At 39.0% G+C, this 14193-nt stretch overlaps 2 protein-coding genes across 2 annotated transcripts in view; one reads left to right on the forward strand and one right to left on the reverse strand.

The window, feature by feature from the left end:
* Positions 1 to 5601, forward strand: part of LOC104315796 (poly(rC)-binding protein 3-like) — a 526334-nt gene extending 520733 nt beyond the window's left edge. The window contains exon 13 of the mRNA XM_069778738.1: positions 3453 to 5601. Coding sequence (XP_069634839.1) covers positions 3453 to 3513 — 61 coding nt within the window. The 3' untranslated portion in view covers positions 3514 to 5601. The remainder of the gene's footprint in view (positions 1 to 3452) is intronic.
* ZNF830 (zinc finger protein 830) lies at positions 388 to 12350 on the reverse strand. The gene is made up of 10 exons (XM_069778743.1): positions 12192 to 12350; positions 11931 to 12030; positions 10875 to 10995; positions 10287 to 10320; positions 8677 to 8885; positions 8250 to 8340; positions 7510 to 7573; positions 4363 to 4443; positions 2949 to 3025; positions 388 to 1070 (listed from the first exon to the last, which is right to left on the reverse strand). Exons 1-10 carry the CDS (start codon positions 12311 to 12313, stop codon positions 887 to 889), a joined length of 1083 nt encoding a protein of 360 aa, XP_069634844.1. The 5' UTR covers positions 12314 to 12350; the 3' UTR covers positions 388 to 886.
* Between the last annotated feature and the right edge of the window lie 1843 nt (positions 12351 to 14193).

Raw genomic sequence — 14193 nt, forward strand, 5'->3', positions numbered from 1 at the left:
TCTCAAGTTTGTTGGTTCTCGATTTTACTTCATCTGTGTTTATCAGAACAGAAATCAATTTTAGATGCTCTCTGTGCCTAAGATACCTTAAGAAAATTTCCAGTATTTACAGCTAAATTTTACCTCATCAGTTTCCAGTGCAGTACCTTCCTCTCTGGCATTTTGTGACCCTTTCATTTAGTTATGCAAATATGTAACCATTGTGTTTTCACCCCTCTGGTTCAAGAAATGTGAGGTATGCTACACTATGGCTGCACTAAGCAAAACAAGATACTATAAAGAAAAATATTCAGCACTGCCTATGGCACATCACAGAGTATCTGTGGAAAAGCTGTAGCTCAACATTTCTGAGCTTAGTCCTTACATACACAGAGGAACCGTAACAGATCCTGAAAAAACTGTACATATTTTATTGGGAGCTGGGGCAATGGACGGAAGAGCACTTATAAATCTTAAGATAACATAAATGCAGAATATTTTCCTTTCCCTAATCCCCGCAATCTGGGAAAACTCCATACGCTATCACTTTTGGAAGTCCTTTACTTCTATGCACAATAACCCAAGTCTCAAAATTGCCAGATATATCTAACGCTTCCAAAACCTTAGAGATTCTTCAGTTACTTATTAATCCCATTAGAATACCTCTGGTAGGAAACCAATAATTTTAATAGGAAAGGTGCATTCAATATTGTAAAACATTTGCAATATACAGTTTTTACAGCAAGTAATACACCACTGTAGATCTACAAAGCTGGGTTTTTTTAATGCACTTGGCTCTTTACCATCTCACAATCGTCTTTAAATAAATATTCAACAAAACCATCTCACTTCTAACAATGGAAATAACATGAGAGGTAAAGAGAATTTCAACCATGTTGCAGAAACGCTACAACAAAGCCCCTTTCACCCGCCAGTCCTGAGACAGCAAATCCTGCAATTCTTCTTCATCTTCGCTACCAATAGCTTCATCCTCTTTCTCTTGTGTTGCTCTTAATCTCATGGCTTCCTTTAACTTCTCCTTCATCAGATCCTGGCGGTTACGCAAAAGCTCAACACGGCGATAACATTCACTGTTGAAAAGTAAACCACCTATTAACATTTGTGGCCTTTCCACATTAATTGGATTTTCTACAGTGCTGGATTTTGCTTCTCCAACTTGGGATAAAAAAAACTTGCTAGCTTCCCATCGACTGAAAAAATAAGCTTTCAATATGCTTGTGCACCTTCTCTGTGTTCATCAGGTGGAAACAGACCAGATGAGAGGAGAGGTGTGGTCAATCCTCTAGCAATGAGATCTAATCCAAGTATTTAACAACTGCAATACCACCACAAATCATTTTTAAAAAAAGCACACAGAAGCAATATCCACTTCCACACAGGAAGAGATGCCATTCTTTGCTTCACTTATGGTTTTCATATATGGTAGAAAGGCGAGATATCAACTGGCTATCAATTTTGATAACTTAGGGATGGCATCTCTGAAAATAAGAAAAGCGGCACAAGTGTTCAGATTCTTTATCTGCTTACTGTGTGCTATAACAGAACATTTTAAGTAAACACAATCCACAAGTTTCGGTTTTCCATTTACTTAAAAAGTTCTGTCCTGGAAATATGTTTTATAACAATTATTCTAGCCATTGTAACAGGCTGTTTTGTTGAAAATGCCAAGTACTATCAGCCAGATTTAAATACATCTTTGCTTCCTTCATTCCTATTTGCTAGAAGAGTCAACAAGGAAAGATTATTATCTGGATCCTGTTTCCCCTTGCGCATCTGTAATATGATTACTTACAGGCAGTCGCAGATGAAGATTTGAAGGCTAAAGGAAAACATGAATGTCACTGGAATTAATCTGATTTTGAATTTAATTTGAAATAGCCCGAGTTTAAATACACTCAGAAGACAAAGCTACAAAAACAGCCTTTAAAAGTCTACTTGGAACTTTTATTTTGGGGAAAAATAATTATGCTAACAAGCTTCAAATTCTCTATAAACTTCTGAATTTGGTTCTATGTACTATAGCATCCTAAGCTACTGGGAAAAATGAATGCTCAAAGACAGCCAGGTTTAGATCAAGCCCTCTCCAAAATTACACGAACACCAAAGCTCAGTTTGAACCCAATGCTGCTGTTATTATATGCCGATTACCTGTAGCATGTAAAACTGTACAGATAGCTTAAGTGTTGCTTTAATTTTTAGTGTCTTCTTTTTGTTGCAAGGTTCATTAAAATCAAAAATAACGTTTTTCTTTTCAATTGCTACCATTGCCACAATCACTGTTAATCAACGTGTTAAGCTACATGGTAATGGGAACAATCTGTTCTACTAAGCTGTATTTCAGGTTACCTAGAGTTTAAGCTAATGCTTATCCAACTGCTACGCCTACCATTTCAAGAAAACAAAACAAAAAAAACCACTTCATGTAATAAAGTCCATCATTCAACAAAACCTTTAAGTAAACTTTCATTAGAAACAAGGAGAGTTAGTGACATAACAGGACATTTTCAGTACAGCAAACGGATGGTCAAAACACCAAAATCTCATTACTGAAATTTTAATCGCATGCAGAATATCAGATCTCGCTTTTAAAAAATGTTCACATAAATTCTACATCAATCAGAATTCATAGAGAAGTACAAATTAAGACATTTGACAGGGGGGAGGGCGACAGTTTGTTCAAAGAATTTGCCTTCTATTGCTTTATTTTGCTCATGCCTGCTTGCTGTACTTTCAGTGATTCTAGTGCATTCTCTCTTTGCAAATAAATTTGCACAAAAATGCATATTTTTATTAGGTATCATTAAGCAATTTGAGGGAGTCTATTTAGGTGATTAATGAAAGGCAGTATCACAGAAGATTCAAATTAAAAATGTCTTTATCACTCTAGTCAAATAGTGATCCATTACTGCTGGAGAACAGAAAGTTTGAGGAAAAATTGATCTACTTACATCTGCTCATCAATTTCTCCAATCTGACGATCTAGTCGTCCCTCCTCATCCTCTTCTGCCACTATTGCTTCTGAAATCTAAACCAGAAAACCGCTAAGAAAATTCACCTTCATCCTGAATTCCGCTGTTGTTCCTTTTTGATGTCTGTGTCTTCCCTTTCTCCCCTCTACCTCAAGTCAATGTTAGTCTCCTATATGTATACTCCCACCTTCACAAAAGACTCTGGAGGCGAATACAGAAAAAACCTGATCTGGTTTAATTTGAAATGGAAATGTTTTTTCTTAAAACTAAAAGTAGTTTGGCTGCTTTGGGGTTAACTTTTCAAATTTTTCAATATACTACTATTTGAAATGGAGCATAAACAAGCTACGCACACCCAAAGTCTGATGTTGAAATAGGAGCTATATCCCAATGCTCGGGGCTTAATTACACACACTTATTGAAAATACTGGTTAAATATTCCCACTAGATCCCGAAGTGTTTCTAACCTGTTATTTTTTTCAGCATATACTTTCTCAAATCTGAATGTCTGGGAGATGCTATGCAATCAATGGTCCACGCATAACTGAGAAGATTCCTTCTAAGCTGAAGAATTATCTGAATGGCTAATGCTAGCAAAATGTATCCACCACTGCTTTTGTATGAACATTCGCTCTGTTTATAGTGCTGACTGCTTTAAAATGAGCAATGATAAATTTTTTTTCACCACTTTTCTTAGCAGTTGACATATGAGCAATTCTTTACAATTAAAGTTAAAAAACTAGCAAATACTCTAGGGGAAGATTGAGAACACCAGGTATCGTTAGTCACAGTTTTATATTGTACAAAAGGGCAGATAAAAACCTGTTCCGGGAAGACTTTCCATGCAATGCTAAACAGTAAAAAATGGAAGTACAGAAAAATTGTGGCCAGTTTATGTGTCTCACACACAAAATCTTTTGTCCCTCCCAAATTTTGGGGTTCCTTTCCAGTACATTTAAATTAACCATAAAACCAAGGTTACCTACACTTTATAGATCCTTTTTGAAAAAGGCAGACAAACGGTTGGTGTTTTGTTCTGTGTTTTTCAAGGTTAAAATATCTCATCTAAAGAGCAGCCCAAAATTATGTCCTGTTTGGATACAGGACACTGATCTGAAGTATATGCTATCTTATTTAAATACAATTTAACAAATGTAAGTAGATATATATTGATGACTGGATCCTGATCAAAAGTTTTTTCAACTTAATTTCCCTTGAGAGGAAAATAGAAGGAACCCTTTGCTCATTTATAAAGTGCATTTAACCACACACTGCATTGCAACAAACAGCTGACAAATGCAGATGTCAGTCATTTTGCAGAGCTGCATGAAACTGTTGTTTTCCTTATTGTGTATAGTATTTAGAATCAATAAAAATAGATTCCATTACTTACTGTGTTGACCTGTCGCATTGCCTTTTGAAATTCATCCCATTCTTTGTCCATCTGATCCTTTGGAGCATCAACTTTTCGCACCTAAGGAACATGAAAAAACAGGCTTATTAAAAATTTATGTCTAGTGACTCTTTGGGGCACTGTAAAACACCTGGAGAAATAGCACAAATTATGCTGTGTTCTCAGAAAAGTCTGGTCAACATACTTCCATTCAAATAATGTTTAAGAGAGTGCAGCTGCACAATGGTTTTGGAAGAAAAATCTGACTATTCCTGGATTAAAACAACATCCTTGACTGTAACGTTAAATAATAATCGACTAAGAATGGATGGTGTGGAATGTTCAGAGTAACACAAGTGACTAAGTCTATTAATTTGATGGTCTGTAATTTCACTATGTTGGGTGATAACTTTTAAATTCTGTAAGCTGCCTGTTCAATCATATATAGAAGCTATCTCACAAGCCCAAAAGCAGTGAATTATTTGCCTTTGGCATAACATCAAATGATTCAGTCACTACTCTGACTGGTGTTAGATAGTCTGACTATATTTCAAATCTAGTCTAATTTTGTTGGCTAACAGAAGAAATAGTACACCTACACACCAATTTTAATGACATGCAAAGCTTTTTCTTCTGTGGTAGATTACATTAAGTACTAAGACAAGACGACTGAAAAAGTAATAGCTGTAAGAATGTGTTTAACATCTACAACTAAGGTAATCAAAACCAGATTGTGCTTTTAATACGAGTAAATAAACAAGATATAACCTACCTGTGTAACCAAAACTTCCATAATTCAAGAGTGGAAGATGTGGCATATAACATATGTTAGATGACAGATGATGCCTGGCTCTGCACTGGATGAAAATCATATAGCTAGGAGAACTAAGCAGTTTGAACAGAATAATTCATAACACCATCTTTTTGCATTAGTTTTATTTTTCCTTTATTCATTCCTCTCCTTTGGTAACACATCAGTCATCATCATGGTAAAGAAAAGTTTGGTATGTTTTGTTCCTGAACAATTATACAAAATCCAGTAGTATGAATTAAGTTTATAGAATAAATTAGAAGCTTCCAAGCAAACTACATACTGGGAAGTAATAGTCATCATTTCGTTTTTCTGTTCTGTGATTATTTCTATCATATGTGTATGTACTGTGTTATTACGCATTGTGGTTGTCTTTTGTAATTCATAATTATTTGTATTTCTTACAATAAATTTAAACACTAAAGAAATTATTTTTCCTTGAAATATTTATCTAATCCAGAATTTATATGCTTTGTAAATTCCTGATGTAAAGAATCAACATTTTTCAAGCCCACAATCTCCCTTCCAAATGCTCACTGTTAATTCTGAAAATAATTATTTTGCATACGATTCCAACACAGAATCACTGCAGCCAACTCAACATAAACAGTCACAAACGTTTTCCTTCCCCTGCCTATTAGCTAAACTTAGAAAGGACTGATTAAAAAGAAGAGCACCTGGAAGCAATTCAAGGAAGAGCTTATTGGAACATGTATCCGCTTGCAAATTTTATCAGCTGAGGTGATAACCAGAACAAAGATCACTAACCAGCGTCCTCACAGATATAAGCAGATTCTCCTTTGCCTGCTAGGCATTCCCACTTTGTACAAGCTTCCCAACTCATGGTGAAACTAAGTATTTGAAAAAAATTTAACACTCCAATTAGTCATATGCAAAAAAAAAATAATCAAAACAACAACAACAAAAAGGTATGGCTTTTTCAGCTACATATTTCAGTATTCAAAATGTCATTATTCAAAACTATTCACATATGCCAACACATAGGCATGAGTGGTGCCAAAAGAATCTTGCCAGAGCAAATAAAAGACACCCAAGCTTGTGATTGGGACAGTGGGACTAACTGAACATAAAGAGGCATTATTTGGAAGGTCTCCAAATCAGAAGTTATGGCTCGACCTCACAATCCAATTTAAATACGCCAGCAGCCTTCCACAGTGTGAATAGGGAAATATACTCAAGGAAAATAAAAAAGACTTTGAGCCTACAACACTATTATTTCAACAAAGCAAGCAGGAAAGCCACCTGTGGCAAATTTTACAAACCAAACCAAACAAAAAAAAGTTTGTATTTCAAATATCAGTGTTTATTTTGGTCATCATTCTGTACTATGCAAGTTGAAGGAAGTATGCTTTGTTTTGATCAAACTTTCAAGATTTTTAGTTGTGGGTTTTCTGAGGTTTTGGGTGGTTTTCTGGGGGAGGGTTTGAGGGGGTTTTTTTTGGGTTTTTTTTTTGAGAAACATGTTGAATGCCCATATTTCTTTTCTGAGCATCAAAAAACCTATAGTGGTAAAAGACAAGAGGGCTGAAGACCAAGTTCACTGTTGTAGTATGCCAGTACTAGAGATTACAGTGCATGCCATAACCTAGCTATTTTCATTCTAACAGGATGTATAGTATCAGTCACATAGTAACTCTTAATACTTTTCAACAGGATCTCTCAAAGGACATTAGAGAACTATTTTTATATCTTCAATTCCGAAGCAGAACTGGATGTACAAATTAGGTGAAATGCTTTTCCTGGGATGACTCAAAGAAATAAAAGTAACAGGTAGATTGTCCAAATCTCAGTCCAGCATTTTAACCAACAAATAACATTTCTTTGGTTTTCTTTAACAGCCAGAAAGGAACCACAATCAAAAATACCTTCTGAGAGATGATTTAACAAGGTCTTCCTACCCACCTCCATCCCTTTTCATGTTTTCTAATAGAGAATGAATGATTCAAAGCTGTGCAAGGGGAGGTTTACACTGGACATCAGGAAGCATTTCTTTACCAAGAGGGTGGTCAAACACTGGAGCAGGCTTCCTACAGAGGTGGTCGATGACCCAAGCCTGTCAGTGTTTAAGGGGCTTTTGGACAATGCCCTTAATGGCATGCTTTAACTTCTGGCCAGCCCTGAATTGGTCAAGCAGTTAGACTAGATAATCGTTGTAGGTCCCTTCCAACTGATATAGTCTATTCTATTCTAAATAGTTCAGTCCCTTCCTTATATTCTGGTATGACTAATTACCTGGAAAAGCATCCTCACTACTCAGAAAATCATTACAACTGGCAGAAATAAATCCAACAGCATAAAAAGAGCAGATCACTTACTTTTGCATCCACTTCAGGATCATCAAAGAAACCTTCTGGCAAAGCTTCAGCAGTGTTTTCTTTCCTGAAATGTTTGATTAATATTATCCTAAAGTTAACACTTCACAACCTGCTTTATTGTAGAGTTAAAAATAGTCAAGAATAAAATCCATAATCTTTTATGAAAGGACCTAGAAACGGAGCAAGTTTTTTACACCTCAAGTTTTACCTACAACCATCAAAACCCACTTCTTCAGTTTGGTCTTAACTAACTTAAAAGGAACCGCACAGACAGATTTAAATCTCACTGTCAAAAAAGAGCTACAGCTTAGGCTTCTTAAACTATTCTTTCCAGTGTGCTGAGCACACAAACATTTTAACAGCACAGTCTCTACTTCTGAAAGCTGAAACCACTGTCTAAATTGCTCAAGTGAGCTGAGCGATTACTACAGAACAAGCAAATGGTTTTCTTCAAACAGTTACAAGCAGTGGTTGACATTAAGCTTCCAAAGTACCCTGCATTAAAATCTGCAAATAGAGATGTCTAACAGACACTGTATGACATTGCTCCACCTCTTACCCTGCCCCTACAGTGTGAAATACCCGTCTGAAATAATGCCAGAGGCTGACATACATGCAAACTATTCCAAATACAAGTTAACAATATGACAGATTTCTAAGTGATCACCATCTGCATTTCCTGGAAGAACAACGTTTATTTACAGGTCCCAAATCTATCAATATTTGATTTGACTGCTTACCTTTCCACTATCTTCTCTTGTATCTCTGCTTTCTGTATGGATCCTGAATGGGAAACTACAGGAGCAGCTGTAGTTTTGCTGTCAAAGAAGTCTATAAGAAAGGACAGAAGCCTATGAACAAAAAGAACAACTGTTCAAGCTTCTTTATAAAATTCTGACTAGACAAGAATTTCAATTAATACTTTACTGAATCAAGGGAAGAACAGACAGACATTATTTCGTCTGACAGCCTCAAACAATTATAACATAAAACCAATAAGCATGCTGAGAAAACACCACACAATAAAAAACTAGCAAAGAATCTCCTTTCTCTACACATGCTAACCAGCTAATAGCAATAATTAGAAAAATAAATGAAAACCCTTCCATCGTCAGTTAAAACACAACTTCTCCTTACTGAATTACTTACTATTTCAGTCAGCATTACCTGCAGGCAGAGAATTAGCTATTACTTCTTGAGTTGGAGGTGGAATTTCAGTTTTATGCATAACCGAAGATTTGTTTGATTGATCTTGTTCTTCCTCTTCCTCTTCATCATCATCGTAATTTCCTGACAATAAACTGGGACCTGGACCCTTTGAAAGCTGTTCGTTTGCCCTATCTTGCTCTGTTTCATCAAAAAAATCTGCTGGTAGCCTAGTAAAGAACACACAACATAATTATTTCAAACTTCACAAGAATCAGTTACAGTCTAGCATCCGATGCCTATTCAGCCTGTGAGCAATACAGTTTTTTAGATACAGTGCAATACCCTAAACTGCATAGCTACCCACGTAACCACTGATTGAAAGCAGCATGTGCTTGTTTGCCTTCATTTGAAGTTCCCCAGAAATGCTCAGGTTAATTCTGAAAACACATTTCAGTTCCACTTTCGTATTTGAGTATTCAATATCAGAAACATTAATAAAAATATCCCAAAACAAAGTGCATTTGGAGGAATGGCAGCTTAGGTGATTCTATCTCCGCATTCAAAGTTACTTGCATCAGTATACCTGCTGTGAACACATTCAATACAAAATTAATAGTTCAGCAGTCACACTAATGTCATATAAACCTTGATAACCTTCATGTATAACACAACTACTTACTTGGCGGACCTACTGCTGCTCAGAACTGCAGCTTAGAAGAGCCACACAGGTTCAGCAATGAGAAAACCCAGATTTGCTTATAATAGCTGCAAGCCTCCAAGGCAAACATTTTTCCAGGTTATACTTTAAAATAATCATACCGATCAGTTTAATACTGAACAAATCTCTCAACTGTTAATTTTTCACACACACTCAGAATTTCTACAAGGTAAGTGTTTTCTACTATCAAGGTAAACAGCATGTAGTAGCTATGCAAGATAATAATAATTTATCCTGTGAAGAAGCGTACAGAGGACCTGCAGGCCTCCTGTGACATCTACCAACCCCACAAAGATGTCCAAATACCACCAGAAATCTTTAGTGGCAGTAAGATGCTTAACCGAATCGAAGTCAAATACACTCCTATATATTTGTGAGAGTTCTAACCGCATGAGATGCATTTACACGAATTTTAAGTGACAAAAACATCTTAATAAAGATCTGTTGATGACATTTGTTAGTAGTTTCTGTGAATAAATATAGTTTAAATGTACATTTAAGTATACATTTAAAATTTGTCTTAATTTCAAGACTACCATCTCTTCTGCAGTATGCTAACATTAAAGATTAGAGTGCATGCCACGATCTAGTTATTTTCATTCTAGCAAACTGCATAGTACCACCACATATTAATCCTTAAAACTCTGATAGTGACAGTAAAAGAATTTCTGTTTTGTCAGAGACTCTAGAGTTAATACCATGATTTTCTCATCTGCACTGAGGAAGATGCTGCCATGTTCAGGAATACACACCTTTGTTAGAAAATGAGCAGAAGCAGGAATCTGCTGATTCTCTGAATCTTTACCCTTGGCTAGGAAGGACAGACAAGGAAAACCAGCAGTTTTTACCAACAGAGAATGCAGCAGTTGGTACAGTTACAAAAAACTCGTACGTAATAAGATCTACTTACCCAGATGTAGACGTATGTGGTTTTTCGTCTGTACCTGTGTAACAGCCAAGAGTCACTTCTTACAATCCATGCTTTTAACAGAAACATCCCTCAAACAAACTCCTACTACAGCAGCAAGTTCACAGATGCACACTTCCACATATTTTATATTTACATGTTTAGTAGCACCAAAGGCAAAAAAATTAACTATCATTAGCATAAACTTTTATGCATGGTTTGAGATAAACCAGTGGCTTGATCCCACTAAAAAGGACTAACACCATTTCTGGGCAAGTGCTTCTACTGTTTAACTTGCACTGTTTCTGGTTCTGTTTGGACCAAGCCCACAGCTCCATGACCTAATTTAACCCAATAACCCAGAAGAAAACTAGGTAAACTACCAAAACTGCAGTTCTCTCCTGATCAGAAAACTCAAAGAAAGAGCAAGACAGACTTTTTCCCTTTTCAGCAGCAACAGGCTGACATTAACTCAACAGCCTTGTGTATTCACACTCACTTCCACGGGAAAAAAAACCCAAACCAAAGACATTCAAGATGTAAAATGTCTAGATTCTGGCAAGTGCTCGATAAGTATTTTTCTCTCCTTACCTTTTACTTTCTTTAACTCTGTATTTTCTGTGTCAACAGTTTTTCTCTTGACAGGATGAGATGATGTGCTAGCAGCTGAACCAGTTGCTGTCTGCTTTGTGCCTTTTAATTCTGCAACTCTCTGTAAAGAAGTACAAAATTCAGGATTGCAGCTTAAAATACAGAGCTTTTAGAACAGTTTATTAAAGTGAGCTAATGTCTTTCTAGAGCAATATCACTGAAATAGACATCATGAATACCAAAACCAAGACTGATGTTTCTGTCAGCCTCTTGAATGATGTGACATGGGGGCAGAGGAATTGACACTTGCACAAGGGAGGTTGCACTAGTGAGAAAGGAAAGACCAAGACCAGTAACATTTACAGCCGTAAGACACTGGAGGAAAGAGCAGGAAGGCTGGACTCATCCTAAGGTCCTGGAATATTAAGTGTTTTAAAATTAAAACACAGCAGTAGTATTAAAGACATGTCACTGTGCCTTCCCATGATGATCCACTCAGAATGCAGGCAATGAACTAGGCACCCCCTCAGTTCTTTTGGTCTTCTCAGTACTCGGAAAATTAAATGCAATCTCTCAGTTTCTGCTAAGAAGCAGCAGCAGAATTTAAAAGGGTAAAAAAAACCACACTTAAGGTTGCATCCAAGTTAAAAGCTCGCTGAAAATGTTTTACAAATTCTTATCTGCTAAATTATGAAGAAAAAAGCGCGTATTTTCTCAACCACGTGTAAGCTGTCACTTGGTAACATACAGGTAACAAAGCAATCCCAAGGAGGGTTTCCAAGTCCGAGCTGCAGACAAGTGACAGTTAAAAGCTGTCGCTAAACGTGGGAACAGCTTCATCCCAAGAGCACGACCCCCGAAAGCCGGAGGCCCACTCTCTCAAGGGCCGGCCTTTCAATCGGTACGTAGGTGTTCAGAAAACGAAACGGGACGAAGCAACCAGGCTTGTTTTCACACAACTCTCTCCCGGCAGATGCTCAACGGTGACCTACTGGCGCACACCTCAAAAAGCAGCACCCCCCACCCCCCTCCCGCCCGGGCGGGAACCCAGCTCACCTCACGGTGCTGCTTCCCCAGGGCGTGGGTCTGCCACAGCAGCTCGCTCTTCACGGGCGCGTTGCACAGCGTGCAGCTGAGGTGTCCCAGGCTGTTGTACGTGGCGGACGCCGTTAAGGGAAGCAGGGAGCTGCGGCGCGGACACCCGCCCCTCACCGGCCGGACACCCCCTTCCTTCCTTCCTTCCTCCCTCCCTCCTCCCTCACACCGCGACGGGCCAGCCCCCGAGGCGAGGGCTAGGGAGCCCGGCGACGAGGATATTTGGCGAAGGGCGAGTCGATCCGCTTCTTCCCCGCCTTCTGCAGCTGCTTCTCCCGCATGAGGCGCCGCAGCTCTTCCTGCCGCACCTGCTTCCGACCCGGGCCCACCCCGGCCGCCGCCATCTTCTCCCGGCGAGCACTGCGCAAGGGGCGGCTCCGCCCCGCGACGCCACGCACGGCGGGAGGGCGGGGCTGACAAGCCCCACCCCGAGGCGGGGCTCCGGCTGCTGGGGGCGGGGCCAGGATGCCCAGGCCCGCCCCCAGAGGAGGAGGAGGAGGAGGAGGAGGAAGAGAAAATTATCTCAACAGAGAGGCTGAATTAAATTCTCCGGCTTGATCAGGTTTGTCAGAAGTGAAGCCTATGGAGCACCATCAGAACTAGATGGGCACAGTAATCCAGCTGTGGGCCACGTCTCTGAATAAGATCCCTAAAACGCACCCCCAGACCTGCCCAAAATAAGTAAAAAATAATAACAATAAGTACATCCCATACATCCAGATCCAGAAAACCTCAGTGTGCAACACAACTGTGAGAAGTGCTTTAGAAAAAAAAACCAAAACCAAATAAAATCCAGCTTCCCCCCCCCCCCCCCCCTCTTTTTCAGCTTGTTGCGGATCATTTCAGGGAACATTTCAGGCTTTGATTCCCCGCTCCCTTTGGGGAGACCTTGCACGGGCAGCTCCCATTCCCAAACACCTCCTACTCGCCCACACAGTGCACGCTGCGACATGGACAGCAGCACACATTTTCCCCACTAAAATACAGTCCATCTACAGCACATCTACATTTAGTAAGCGCACCATGACCAAGGACAGCAGAGAACTTTCCGTATTTTATTTTTACCTTTTCGTTCATGATAGTACAATAAAATAACCCCCCAAAAATCTAGCCCCAAGTTCCACAGCGTCAAGTACTCCACACCAAACCACGCATGACCATTAAAAGTCAAAAAAGCGTTACTCCAGGTTTACAGCCACATTACCTTCAGGAGGACTCAGTCACAGGACGCCACTACAAGCAGCGTGTTTTACGCTGTTCCCAAGGCGTCCCACGGCTCCAGACTCCACCGCTCCCCAAACGTCGGGTTTGGTTCGTCTCACACCAGCCTACAGGAGCTGGGGGAGAAAATGGGGCAAGGAAGTGTGTGATTTGATTTCCATTTTCATAAAAAGACAAACTTTGTGGTAAGATATTTTGCCCACGTGGCAAATCTGAGATGTGTAAACACAGCCAGAGCAACACAGCAACTGGAGGAAGACGATGGGGCAAATGCAACTAAGGCAAAAGGGAGTAAATTCTCTTTTGACATGATCAGGGCAGATGGCTGGGGTGCGGAGATGATTCAGTAGCAAAATAGGTATCACAATACACCCAGACTACAGAATCAGTGAGAATATAGTTTAAGCTTGATTAAGATCTATGTTTACCTTTATAAATTCTGAAGAATACTTAAAATTTCCTCTTCCTTCCCCTTCCTCCCGCAATTGTAGACTGCTGCACTTTTCAAAAGCACAGAGGTTTGCTTTCACTGAAATTTAAGGCTATTATGAAAAAATGAAGTATAAGACTCTTCTTTCAAAACTAACTATAAAAGTCAACCCACTCTAGAAGGTCTTAGGTAACTTAAATACAACCATCCATTTTCCAAAACAAATCAATTCATTTTTACATTTGGAAGACAAAAAAATTTATACTGCAAAGTTCATCTTCACACACATACTTTTGGCATAGAAACCAAACACTCTGATACCAGGAATTACCACTGTAAGGTAACTTTAGCTCAGGACACCCACCCTTTGCTGAATCCAGATGTGCTGGTGGGAGAGGTTCATCATCACTCTCTGCCTCAAAGTAGCAGATTATCAAAAGACCTACTATAGAACATCTTAAAGTGAATCCACCTGGCTTTGAGACAGGCTGAGGATGTACTCACACAGGCACATCTCAAGAAGCAGAAGTTCCTGGGAAGGGAGTGCTGGGAAGATGATGTCTGCCTATAGCC

This window comes from Haliaeetus albicilla, chromosome 3, assembly GCF_947461875.1.
Source record: "Haliaeetus albicilla chromosome 3, bHalAlb1.1, whole genome shotgun sequence".
Lineage (NCBI taxonomy): Eukaryota > Metazoa > Chordata > Aves > Accipitriformes > Accipitridae > Haliaeetus > Haliaeetus albicilla.